Genomic DNA, 13,179 nt, shown 5'->3' with positions numbered 1-13,179 from the left:
AAATCTGATTCCTCAGGTGAACTTCTCAAGAGCTGAGCCACATGTGGCTAGTGGCTACTACTACACAGCATAGATCTAGAACATATCCATCTTTGCGCAAGGTTCTATGGGACAATGTTACATTAGAAGAATAAATGCCAACTCAGAGTTAAGAGGTTTGTGGTATGCAAAGAAGTAGGGTCAGGTTTTCCTTATAGGGAACCTAAGTTTTGGTAACAGAATTGGTCACTGTTTTTGGTGAGTGCTGTGAATAGCTGACCTTTCTCATTGGAAAGCTAAGGTTAGGATATGTTTACCTTTTCCTCACTTGCCTGAAGTCCTAAGTGTGTAAGGTCAATCCTGAAACCTGTCTCACTAACCCCCCCCACCCCATTTTTGGTGGAGGGTGGGGATGGGAGAGAGTGAGTACAGTGGGAAAACATGTAAAAACATTGAGATCTGGGGCACCTGGGTGGCTCAGTCAGTTAAGTGTCTGCTTTCGGCTTAGGGTCCTGGGATCGAGCCCTGCGTCAGGCTCCCTGCTCAGGGGAAAGCCAGCTTCTCCCTCTCCCTCTGCTCCACCCCACCCCCCATGCTCTCTCTCAAATAAATAAAATCTTAAAAAACAAAACAAAACCCTGGGGCAAATAATACACTATATGTTAATTTTAAAAAAGACTCAGATTTAAAGGGTTTTTAAGTAGGGGCACCTGGGTGGCTCAGTGGGGTAGGTGGCCAACTCTTGATTTCCGCTCAGGTCATAGTTTCGAGGTCCCGGAATCACTCCCCTGCATCCTCCCTCTCCCCGCCCCCGAGGTTGGGCTCTGTGCTTTGGCGGGGGGTCTCTTGAGGATCCATCTCTCCCTCTGCCCCTTCCTCCAGCTTGTGTTCTCTCTCAGATAAATAAATCTTTAAAAAAGGAAAAAAAAAGGTTTTCAAGGAATTTTCTTGCTCCCTTTAATTTTTACTAAACACAGAGTATCATATTCATACATCCTGTTCTCCCTGGCACCATTGCCAAAGGAAGATAGCAGTCTCTACAACCATTATCTGAGTCAGGAAGCAGGGCGGTGGAGACAGCTAATAACTTAAAACTTCTCAGAGCTCAGGCAGAGTCTACTTCCCTCTCTAACAGCCACCACTATCCTGTTGGTGCTGCTATTAGGGACCCAAAGTAGCCCTTCTAGATTCTATCAAAAGAACCGGCTTTTAGTAGAGGCAGTGGCCTGGTGGTATGGGAAAGCTAAAGCTTAGTGCTGAGGAAACAGGAGTTTCTCTTCCACTTATTGGCTTTAGCATAGGAGGAGAACGGGAAAATCCTCAGGCCAGGAAGCTTCACTTTTATGGCATTTATTCCCCCTAGACTGTAGAGTCATTTTTGATTGAGGTAAAGGAGCCCTACTGTTATTAAAAAAGACAAATTCCTTTAGCTCAAGTTTCCACTGACAGGATGGCGCTGCTGGACATGCTTTTTCCTTTTGTGTTAAGCTAAAAAACCCAGGGATGTTACCAGGGTGGCTGAAGCTGCAGGCAGAGACCTCAGGGCACATGACTGAACTTCACATGTATCACAGGAACATCAGTCTGAATCCAGGTCATGGGGGCTGTCATAGCCAAACTCCTTCTGCACATCCAAAGGGTATTTGCTCCACATCTGTGGTCTGCTGTTGCCTCTTTCCTCTTCACTGAGGCTGTCATAATCATCTGAGCCTAGAATGGTAAAAGGAATGGCCTCTGTTTGAGTTTCTAGGTGACCACTGTAACTCTTTCCCATCTCAAGAAGGTCTGTTTTTTGGGTCATATTTTGTTGTTGTTCTTCCTTCTAAAATACTTGCTCAGTAAAGAGAATTTAGGGCGGTAAAAAAAGGCAATCCTGTTTCTACCACCTAAACCAAATCCCTTAACACTGGAGTAGTTTTTCATTTCTCCCCTAGGTATAGGATTTCTTTTTGTTATTATAGTTGTAGTCATATTGTAAACATAATTTCATGTTTGTCCCTATCTTTTTAATATATCACAGGTACTTCCCCAGTAGAATATTCATAGTTTAATTAATTGTCCCTCCATTAACAGACACCAAAGAATCTTCTTGTTGGCACAAAGAACATAATCCCTGAAGGAACTGTATCATCAGAATATCTTTCCTTCCTCTTTCCCCCAGGTACCGTATCTCTGTGGCATCTTTCTCAAAACGTAAACACAGCAACTTCTTGAGAAGTTAGATAACTGATTTGTTAAAATCCTAGCCCAATCTGACTGGCAAACCTCTCCAATACCTTCCTGACTGAAGCAGGAGTAGAGACACTGAGCTGTTTCCCTTAATCCCAATCACTGAAGTTAGTGCAATACTCTTGTTTTCCTGAGAGAGGATGAGGTGAAGTAACTTCCCCAAGATGTACAGACATGCAATGACAGACTAAGGATTTGAACCTGGGCCTGACTGACATTAAAACCCCAGCAGGTCCTTTGGAAACACCAGTTCTTGGGGCTCCTATTATAGCTCCAACAGCTTGTGGTTGAGCTGTTGGGAGTTCAACAACAGAGAAGGAAAGCCGGGTAAGTTGTACAGTTAAGATGGTAACCATGCTCACACCTCAGTCTTGGATCCCACCAGTCCCTTCCCATCCAAGGCTGCCACCCCCGTACCTCTGGACTCATCTCCGTCCGTGTTCTCCTCCTCTGGATACTCATTGCGCCAGTTATTCTCACTGTTCTCATCATCGTCATCTTCATAAATATCTTCTGGTTCCTGGTCATCATTCACCTGCACATCTCAACACAAACCTGAGTATAAGTCAAAACTTCTAAGGTTGTGCTGTGGGGGAAGCTATTAGCAGACCAACTTGGAAAAATCACTTAAGAGCACCATCTGGGAAAGAGGCAGCCTAGGAGCTGGTCTGAGTCTGCTATACAAGAGGCTGTAGTAACCTTGGGCTACAAGGTAGAGATGGCAGGCCTACTCCCCCCTCAGAGTCTAGCTCCAGCCATCACACTCCTAGCAGGATAGGATGACATCCAGAGGCGTACACACCATGGTGGGGAGGAGAGACAGCTCTGAGTAGGTGTTGGCAGTGATCTTTAAGTGGACAGTCAGGTGGGAGAGATATCATATGGATTATGGGTGATGCCCAAAATCAGAACCAAAACTCAAGTGTGAGGTGTGCAGGAAGAGAGGCTATGCAATGGTCCAAGGTGGGTGCCTAACTGAGAGGCTATGGTTGCAATGCAGGTATGGGATAAGGTGCCTTGCCTCATTTTAGAATTTACTTTTTTTTTTTTCAATTTAATTTTTTTTTAAAGATTTTATTTATTTATTTGACAGAGACAGAGATCACAGGTAGGCAGAGAGTCAGGCAGAGAGAGAAGGGGAAGCAGACTCCCTGCTGAGCAGAGAGCCCGATGCAGGGCTCGATCCCAGGACACTGAGATCATGACCTGAGCCGAAGGCGGCGGCTTAATCCACTGAGCCACCCAGGTGCCCCTAGAATTTGTTTTAATAATGATGTCAAGGGGTGCTTGGCTGGCTCAGTCAATAAAGCTGCAACTCTTGATCTCAGGGTTGTGAGTTCAAGTCCCATATTGGGTATAGAGATTGCTTAAAAAAAAAAAAAAAAAAAAAAAAAAAGGTCAGGATGTTAGTTTTCTTAATCCAAGGTTTCTTCCCTTTTAAGATCCAGTTTAAAAAAAAAAAAAAGTTTTTATTCCCATTCATGTTAAGAATTTCTGGTTTATTTTGTCTTTATTATAAGCCCCTATATGGGAAATATATTTTCCCCTGAAGTGGATGTTATAAATGATAAAAGTGATGTTGCAAACCTTGTAAAAGATCTACTAAGAGCAAAAATTATCAGTGTAGACTGTCATTCTCAAAATTCCCGGCACTAAACCCAGGTTCCTAAAGGCATTCAGAATAAATTTTTCCATTTAAACAAGGACAAGAGTTAAGAGACAACGTGGAACACAGGAATACAGGTAATGTGGAACACAAGCAAAGCACCCAGACCAGAGAACTGCTTAGGCTACTTCATGCCCCTCATCCTGATATGGGCCCTCTTACCAGCTCCCACTCCTGGCAATAGGGCTGCACAGAGAGGATGTTCTCAATCCATCCTGGAGTGGCCGTCTCCAAGTAGTAAATATCATACACATAGTCATCTTTCTGTTCCTCCTGGTGCCCGATTCTTGGTCCATCCTCAGACAGAGTCAACCGTTCACGGATCAACTGTACAGAATTGCAGAGGATCACATCTGGGTCAGACGTCTGTAAAGAAATCAAGATATGATACATAGATGATCTAAAACATGGATGTTCCAAAAGGAGGAATCTAAGATTTAAGTGAAGGAAGTCTCTCTACAGTTGTCTATGTTAGATTCAAGACTCTTATCCCTATGTCCTATTAGTCTATTAGCTATGAAATTTAAAAATTAGCTATTTCTAAAATAATTGTTTAGTTTTTCTTTGGGAGACTTAAAAGATAGTTTTCTGCTCTTTTGTGCTTGACACACATAAGAGAGCACACAGAAAGACTGGGCTGAGACGATTTCCCCTAACGGATGTGCAGGCCCACAGGAGCACCTCTATGGTTGTTCTGCAAATGCCTCTGCATTTTGTGTGACCTCCCATAGGGGTCCTAAAGGCGATTCCTGAGCTCTGATGACACTACCACCTGGGTTGCCCACGATGATGTCTATACCTGGGGGAAAGATGACTAGATAAAGTAAAATGAACTTTTTTCACTTTTTAAAAAAAATAAAATAGTACTTTATTTGCTTAAAATTTAAATGGCATCAAATTAATGAGAAATGTACTAGGTCATGGACATTGGGGAGGGTATGTGTTGTAATGAGCGCTGGTTATTATATAAGACTGATGAATCACAGACTTGTATCCCTGAAACAAACATTCTATGTTAATTAAATTTAAATTTAAAAAATAAAAAAAATTAACGAGAGCTGTAACGTGGTAAATAAATGCTGTCACTGGGGCACCTGGGTGGCTCAGTCGGTTAAGCATCTGCTTTTGGCTCAGGTCATGATCCCAGGGGTCCTGGGATTGAATCCCGCATTGGGCTTCCTGCTCAGTGGGGAGCCCGCTTCCCCCTCTCTGTCTGTGGTTTCCACTGCTTATGCGTGCTCTCTCTCTCTGTCAAATAAATAAAATCTTTAAAAAAAATTAACGAGAACTATAACATGGTAAATAAATGCTGTCACTGGGGCGCCTGGGTGACTCAGTCATTGGGCGTCTGCCTGTGGCTCAGGTCATGATCCCAGGGTCCTGGGATTGAGCCCTGCATCAGGTTCCCTGCTCAGCAGGGAATCTGCTTCTCCCTCTCCCACTCCCCTGCTTGTGTTCCCTCTAGCCCGCTGTGTCTCTGTCAAATAAATGGGTAAAATCTTAAAAATGCTGTCACTATTTTAAAATTTCTTTAGATGTTTGGATGCCTTTGGAATCCAAACAATAAAAATAAATTTAAGTAGTTTTAAGATAGGCCCCAAGCTATTTTTAGGATTTCTGATATGTAAAGCCATGCTTCATGTTTTCCAGAAGCCTCACATCAATTTTAAGCACTATAGTTGTGTTACCATTTTAATCATGGCCTTGCCAGAGTGCTATCAACAACCTTTCCCTTGATAGTCTAGTAGGCATAAAACCCCAAATTTGCTTTCAGCTTAAATCCATTTTTAAAAAATAATTATTGAGAGCAAACATTTTTTTAAAAATCTGCAATTAAGTCTACAGTTGTATTTCTGAATAGCTGTTTAAAAGACAATCCTGAAAAAAAAAAAAAAGACAAGAACTTAGTCTGGCTTCATAAAGAATTCACAAGCAAAGTTGGCTACTATGTCCTATCACACTGAATTTTAAAAGCATCTGACCTTATAGATCATCTATACAATGTAAGAAGTGTTAAGTATTCTTTATTTAATATTATACATAAACCACACTAAAATACCTTTCATTAGGCAAAAGGCAACATTTTATTTTATTTTAAAGATTTATTTTGACAGAGAAAGAGAGAGAGATCACAAGTAGGCAGAGAGGTAGGCAGAGGTGGGGGAAGCAGTCTCTCCGCTAAGCAGAGAGCCCAATGCGGGGCTCGATCCCGGGATCCTGAGGTCATGACCTGAGCTGAAGGCAATCGCTTAACTGACTGAGACACCCGAAAGTCCCAAGACAACATTTGAGATGCAGGGAATTTTAACTAAATTGGCATTGTTAAGACCAAAAATATAAAGTGGACACTGCCAGTTTATCTTCAACCCATGACTTTTAACAGTCAACAAACACAACTTGAAACAGCTGAGTCTTGCTGTTCTATGAGATGGTGAAGGGATTTCCCCAGTATTTATATATGTATTAATATTTTCAGTTACATAAGTCTAAATATAAAACTGATCTACAGGTTCAGAAATGGCATTTACCAACTCTGCAAAGCTGAACATTACTGGGACACTTGGCTGGCTCAGTTAGTGGAACATAGGACTCTTGATCTCTGGGTTGTGGGATTGAGCCCCATGTTCGGTGTATAGATTACGTAAAAATAAAATCTTAAAAAAAAAGCTGAACATTACTAATCAATTGTACTCAAATCTCTGGAAGGGGAAAATAGTGACAGCACTTGCTGAACAAGTATTACTATCAAAGTTCAAAAAGCTGATCCTATTCATTTAACCACAACCTAATCTTATTTAAATCAAGACTGTCCAAAAGAAATATTCTATCAGCCATTCATAATCTGCATTCTGGTATATGATATCAACTTAAATATAGTACACATAAAAAGACATGAGACATTTTTATTTCATAATAAAGTGGTGGCCAATCATTACTCCTTAGTAGCTTTTTGAGGTAAGTCTACCCTTTCTCCTGTCTTGACCGCACGAAGATAAATTTTGTCACAGGGATGTAATTCTTGGGATTATACAAATACTCCCATCAGTGTCCCCTCTCCCCAGGTGATGCCTTTGTTCTATTTATTTATTATTTTACTTATCTGAGAGGGAGAGAGCTCTCTCACAAAGAGGGCGTGCAGAGAGAGAGGGACAAGCAGATTCCCTGCTGAGCTCACAGAGCTGGATCCCCTGACCCCAATATCATGACCTGAGCCAAAGTCAGACACTCAACTGATTGAGCCACCCAGGTGCCCTGATACCTCTGTTCTTGTTAGCATAATTGTAAGAAAATCCAGGGACCTGACCTGCCTTTCGCTCAAATAGACCATGGAGATTTGGCCTACTCTTATTTTTGCCTTGTGCCCCTTTTTGGCAGTATGGCACTGGGCACACTTCTGAACAAAAATCTTGCCCTTTTCAACACTGCCCATTTTTAATTTTTAATTTTTTTAAAAAAAGATTTTATTTATTTGACAGACAAAGATCACAAGTAGGCAAAGACACAGGCAGAGAGAGAGAGGGGTAAGCAGGCTCCCCGCCGAGCAGAGAGCCTGATGCAGGGCTCTATCTCAGGACCCTGGGATCATGACCCGAGCCAAAGGCAGAGGCTTTAACCCACTGAACCACCCAGGTGCCCCAACACTGCCCATTTTTTTTTAAAGATTTATTTATTTGACAGACAGAAATCACAAGGAGGCAGAGAGGCAGGCAGAGAGAGAGGAGGAAGCAGGCTCCCTGCTGAGCAGAGAGCCCAATGCGGGGCTCGATCCCAGGACCCTGAGATCATGACCCAAGCCAAAAGCAGAGACTTTAACCCACTGAGACACCCAGGCGCCCCCACTGCCCATTTTTAAATTGCCCTTCCATTGCATGAAAAATGAAGGTGACTGGTGGTAAGCCAGATGTCCCACTCTTTGAAGTGCAAACACTTTTTTTTTCTTTTTAAAGATTTTATTTATTTGAAAGAGAAAGAGGACAAGCAGGGACAAGGGGCAAAGGGAGAGGGAGAAGCAGGCTCCCCGGTGAGCCTGGAGCCGGAAGTGGGGTTTGATCCCAGGACCCTGGGATCATGATCTGAGCCTAAGGCAGACGCATAACGACTGAGCCACCCTGGTGCCCCTGTACTGCATTGTTGAGAAAAATCTGTGTTCACATCCTTCATCAGTTTATATATTAGTTTTTGTTATAAAACTGAAAGAGCTATTTGATTCGATTCCACTCAACACTGGTTTACTTTAAAAAAAAAAAAATTTTTTTTTTTAAAGACTTTATTTATTTATTTGACAGAGATCAGAAGTAGGCAGAGAGGCAGGCAGAGAGAGAGAGAGAGGCGGAAGCAGGCTCCCCACTGAGCAGAGAGCCCAATGCGGGCCTTGATCCCAGGACCCTGAGATCATGACCTGAGCCGAAGGCAGAGGCTTAACCCACTGAGCCACCCAGGTGCCCATACTTTTAAAAAAATTTTTAATTAATTAATTAATTAATTTTTAAGATTTTATTTATCCATTTGTGAGAGAGAGAGTGAGAGAGCGCATGAGAGGGGAGAAGGTTAGAGGGAGAAGCAGACACTCTGTGGAGCTGGGGGCCTGATGTGGCACTTGATCCTGGGACTCCAGGATCTTGGCCTGAGCTGAAGGCAGTCGGTTAACCAACTGAGCTACCTAGGCGCCCAACACTGGTTACTTTTAAAAAGTATTTGACTTGTAACTCATGAAGCAGTCTTCAGTTAGTTTTGGTAAAAGATGTGGCTATAGTCATCATGCCCAAATTGTTATCCATGTATACTATCACCATGATTAAATATTTTTTGCTTGATAAATTTTGAATTAAAATTTCAGTTCTTAAACTTCAAAAACTATTAAAAGGAAAGAAGAGTGAAGTGCTTTTTTTTTCTTTTTTTTTATGCTTACCAAGAGGAGGCAAACCTTAGGTTGAGAATTTTCTATCTCTACAGTCCTAATACATGTACTAGAGTTTGTTTCTTGGAACTGAGGTACAAAACAAATTTGGTAAGTGTAAAATGGAAAGAACACTGGATTAAATATGAGAAGACTTGCATTCTATACTTCAATCAGCCTCAAACTCGATTCGCTACCCAAGACTAGTCCTTTAACCTCCCTTTGATGAATTTTTCCATCTGTTCTATCTGTACCTTCCTCAAAAACCTCCAGTAATTCCCCCAACTCAGGGTGTAAGGCAGTATGTCCTTAAAAGTACTTTCAAGGTCTAACAGGAATCGTCTCCCAAATTCCTTATTATTCTTTTGGTTCACTGGGCTCCAGGCACAGTGATCTTGAAAACACCAAACTGCCTTTCTTTCAGATATCCACAGTGCTTTGCCATTCGCCTCCTCCAAGTTCTCACTCTAATGTCATTTTCTGAGACCCTCTCTGAAATGGAACCACTCTTTCCCTGCCACTCCCCACCTCTGTAAAGCCCATATCACCATCTGACATTGAATTTAACTTTTTTACCGTCTCCTCTACCTGAATGTTAAGTCCTCAAAGCTATATCCACAGAACCTAAGAACAATGCCTGGAACATAGTGGCTATTCAGTAAATATTTGATGAACGAATAACCTAACCTGCAAAACGAGGTTACCACGGCTGACATATCATCCAACAAGGCGAAGCCGTCTGCCTCCTCTTAACTGTGGGCTGACTTAACACCCAGACTCTTGGCACTATCTGTCCGGAGAAGCCCAGCGTTGTCCTCTGGGCGGGGGTACTCACTTTGGGAGAGCCTGAGGTTGCGACCGCCTCGGGGTCTCCTTCCTCGTGGACCAGGTCGACCAGCTGGAAACCTGCGTCGTCCGAGGCTTCTGCGTTTTCCGGTGCGTCTTCGGACTCTAGGCCACCCGAGGGAATCCCGGAGGATCGGCGGCTAGAGATCACCCTGTAGCGGCCCTCCTGCCGCACCTCCTGAGCCGAAGCGCGGAGGTCGCGGCGGATACGCTGCTGGCTGCCCCGGGAAGGGCGCAGTGCGGCTCGAACGAGCGCCTGGACTGGCTCCTCCTGGAAGGTGGTAGGGGAGGGAAGCCGGCGTAAGCAGGAGGTTCGTCAAGGAGTCAGGGATACAATTTCGTCCCAGCAGCGCCCTACAATCCCCTTCAAACACCGGCTCCATCCCGCCCAATACCTGGGAGCGCACGGTGGCTACCAATTGGAAGACATTATTCTCGGGCTCTCTCTCCAGATCCCCCGGGGGTGTCTTTTGGGTCTCCGACTCAACGGCGCCGCTCCGGAGACGTTTACAAGAGAGGACTAGGGCTTCAGCAGGCTCTGCGCTGCGCTTCCGCTTCACGCGAAGTACTGCAGCCCTGCCGGCCTCCATAGCGGCTGTCGCGGAGCACTGTGGGAACGCGTGGGGTGAGATGGGAGAGCCTTCAAGTTCCGCTTCCGGGCCTCGCTCCCGGCACGCCCAGCGGGCACTGGGAGGTCCCGCCCTCTTCCGCCAGCCGCGGGTAGGTGGAGGTGGCGGAAGAAGTGGACGAAAAGGTTCCCGCGGCGGGTGAGGCCCTGGGCGGGTTGGGAAGGTGGGGTAGCAATAGAGTCCTGGGTGCAGCCGTCATCTGTTGTCAGCCCGAAGGTTCGGGCTGACGGTCCTGGCGTGGGCGTATTGGGCCGCCAGAGTATGTGTCTTCCGAATTCTCGAGGACCTTTCTATAGTACGTATGGGACGGCTTGGAGCCCGGGCGAGAGAACGGGGATACGGTTTTGTCAGGTGACTTCCACGGAGACCTAGATTATAGTTCTTGGTGCCACCTCTCAGCGACAGAGACTCGAACCACAATCATACGGACCTCCAGCTGTCGCACCCGTAGCTGGGCCACGTTTCTCTCATTCAGGGAGCTGCTAATGGGCTCAATTTTCTCTGTCACTTTATCGAGTTGTCCATTTACCGGTCCATTCACCACATGCTGGCCAGAGCGGCCCTGTAAAAACGTACATCTGACGTGGATATTTTTGTGCTTAAAACTTTGGAGTGGCGCGTGGTGCATGTCGAACAAAATCCAGACACCTTTCCGAAGCCAGTTGGCCCAGTGTGATTTGCAGAAGCCCACAGGTACTCTATTTTACTTAAGCTCAAAGTGTTTCAGTCACCCAAGCTTTTGTCAGTTTTTGCTTATGTTCTTAGTTCTTTATTCCCATAGGGAAATAGCGTTAGGGGAGAAGTAGGGGTAAAGTTTCCAGAGGCAGAAGCACAACTCTTCCATCACTGTTAACTTATCTTGCATGTCTCAACTTAAATGTCACCTTCCTCAGTCTTTCCATAGCCTTGTTATTCTCTTTTAATAGCATCCTTCAGATTTCCTTTCTTGCACCCACACAGTCTGTGGTTGTTTATACTGTCTCTCCCTCATTAAAATTGAATCTCTTGGAGGACAAAGGTCTCGTTTTTTTGGTTATGGGAGTCCTCCAGTCCCTAATGCGGTGTTTGGCATTATGTAAATTTTACTAAAATTTGAATGAATGAACCAAATACCTGTTCTGAAATCTGACTGGTAACTCACTCAGGGCTTGGCAGGGTGGTTTTCATTCCCTCCTTATAAACCATCATATGAGTTCACAGGTTTTGGAGAAGGCGGGGGCTCTGTCAAAATATCTCTTGAATCTGGAGTGTGGCTCCTTTTGGGAGAAAGACAGTTGTGATAATAAATGAGGGGATTTCTCTGTAGAAGATGTGTGGTTCTCATCCAGAGAGGTTACAGGACATGCTTCCCATCTGCAAGCATTTATTTACATTTATATAAAACCAGTAACTTCTCTATGGTATTGAAAAAAAACTGTAGTCCTTCAGGCTTTACAGTATTCCAAGGAATACTACACTGTTAACCTTTAAATGGCTTCAGAATTGATCCCATGTGGCCCACAGGATAAGGGTTTCAGGACTCTCTACAGCACGTACCCCACTGACATGTTTGACTCCTTGTTCAGTTTTATTTCAGCTAAACTGGTTTATTCACTGTGCCTGACTGTCTGAGTCTTTCTAATCTATTAAGTGCCCTCTCCCTCCCATGCCTGCCTAAATCCTAGCCATCTTTTCAGTCTTCCCTGAGCATTCAGCCAGATGTGACCATTTCTCTCTACTGCAGCATTTTTTGGACAGTTTCTAAAGCACATTATGGATTCTGATAGTTGTATTCTTTTTTTTTTTTAATTAGCATAGAAGATATTCATAGCTGATTCTAGCAAAGCTTTTTATTTATTTTTTTAAAATTTTTTGAAAAGATTTTATTCATCCATTCAACAGAGAGATAGAGAGCACAAGTAGGCAGAGCAGCAGGCAGAGGGACAGTGAGATCCAGGCTCTCTGCTGAGCAGGGAGCCCGACACAGGGCCCCATCTCAGAATCCTGGGATCATGACCTGAGCTGAAGGCAGCCGCTCAATTGATTGAGCCACCCAGGTGCCCCAGCAAAGCTTTTTAACCTATAGGTTGCAACCCACCAATTACGAAATCAGTTTAGTGGATCATGTTCAATTTTTTAAAAAGGTTTTATTTATTTATTTATTTTTAAAAAGATTTTATTTATTTAACAGAGAGAGAGAGATCATAAGTAGGCGGAGCAGCAGGCAGAGATGGGGTTGGGGAGGCAGGCTCCTTGCTGAGCAGCAAGCCCGATGTGGGGCTCTCGATCCCATGACCCTGAGATCATGACCTGAGCCGAAGGCAGAGACTTAACCCATGGAGCCACCCAGGCACCCCTAAAGGTTTTATTTATTTATTTATTTGAGTGAAAGACAGAACTGGCAACAGAGATAGCAACAGAGCACAAGCAGGGCGGAGGGAGAAACAGGCTCTCTGTTGAGCAGGGAGCCTGATACGGGGCTTGATCCCAGGACCCTGGGATCGTGACCTGACCTGAAGGTTGACACTTAACCAAGTGACCCAGGCACCCCAGATCATGATCAGTTTTAAAAAAGAAAATGTTTAGGGGTGCCTGGGTGGCTCAGTGAGTTAAAGCCTCTGCCTTTGGCTCAGGTCATGATCTCAGTCAGGGTCCTGGGATCGAGTCCTGCATCAGGCTCTCTGCTCAGCAGGGAGCTTGCTTCCTCCTCTCTCTCTGCCTGCCTCTCTACCTATTTGTGATTTCTGTCTGTCAAATAAATAAATAAATAAAATCTTAAAAAAAAACTTATTAAAAAAAAAGAAAATGTTTAAAAGAAAAATGAAGTAGAGTAGAATATATCAGAGGGCCTTGCTGACACGAAGACTAAATACTGTTTATTGAAAGCTTATGTTTATGTGTGTGTATTGTATCTTGATGTAAGCCATTTCTTACTGAGCTTGCCACAAAGTTTG

General features: G+C 44.1%; 2 protein-coding genes across 7 annotated transcripts in view; one reads left to right on the top strand and one right to left on the bottom strand.

Annotated features, from left to right (window-relative positions):
* Positions 1–916: 916 nt before the first annotated feature.
* SLC7A6OS (solute carrier family 7 member 6 opposite strand) lies at positions 917–10,235 on the bottom strand. Its single transcript, XM_047711448.1, has 5 exons — positions 10,013–10,235; positions 9,607–9,888; positions 4,037–4,240; positions 2,626–2,743; positions 917–1,689 (listed from the first exon to the last, which is right to left on the bottom strand). Exons 1-5 carry the CDS (start codon positions 10,205–10,207, stop codon positions 1,559–1,561), a joined length of 930 nt encoding a protein of 309 aa, XP_047567404.1. The 5' UTR covers positions 10,208–10,235; the 3' UTR covers positions 917–1,558.
* Positions 10,236–10,262: 27 nt separating this feature from the next.
* PRMT7 (protein arginine methyltransferase 7) overlaps positions 10,263–13,179 on the top strand; it is a 50,235-nt gene continuing 47,318 nt past the window's right edge. For 4 of the 6 annotated variants that reach the window (XR_007123915.1, XM_047711436.1, XM_047711435.1 and 1 more), the window contains exon 1: positions 10,263–10,384. The gene's annotated coding sequence lies outside the window, so the exon portion shown is untranslated. The other 2 variants (XM_047711437.1, XM_047711438.1) reach the window with 2 other exon arrangements.

Source organism: Lutra lutra, chromosome 17, assembly GCF_902655055.1.
Source record: "Lutra lutra chromosome 17, mLutLut1.2, whole genome shotgun sequence".
NCBI classification, from domain to species: Eukaryota; Metazoa; Chordata; class Mammalia; order Carnivora; family Mustelidae; genus Lutra; species Lutra lutra.
This window is presented reverse-complemented; position numbering and strand designations above follow the sequence as displayed.

Coding starts and splice junctions, on each gene's coding strand:
- SLC7A6OS (XM_047711448.1), bottom strand. CDS start 10,207: ATGGAGGCCGGCAGGGCTGCAGTACTTCGCGTGAAGCGGAAGCGCAGC. Junction 2,744..4,036: donor ATTGCCAGGAGTGGGAGCTG/GTAAGAGGGCCC, acceptor TGAGATGTGCAG/GTGAATGATGACCAGGAACC. Junction 1,690..2,625: donor GGACGGAGATGAGTCCAGAG/GTACGGGGGTGG, acceptor TTACCATTCTAG/GCTCAGATGATTATGACAGC.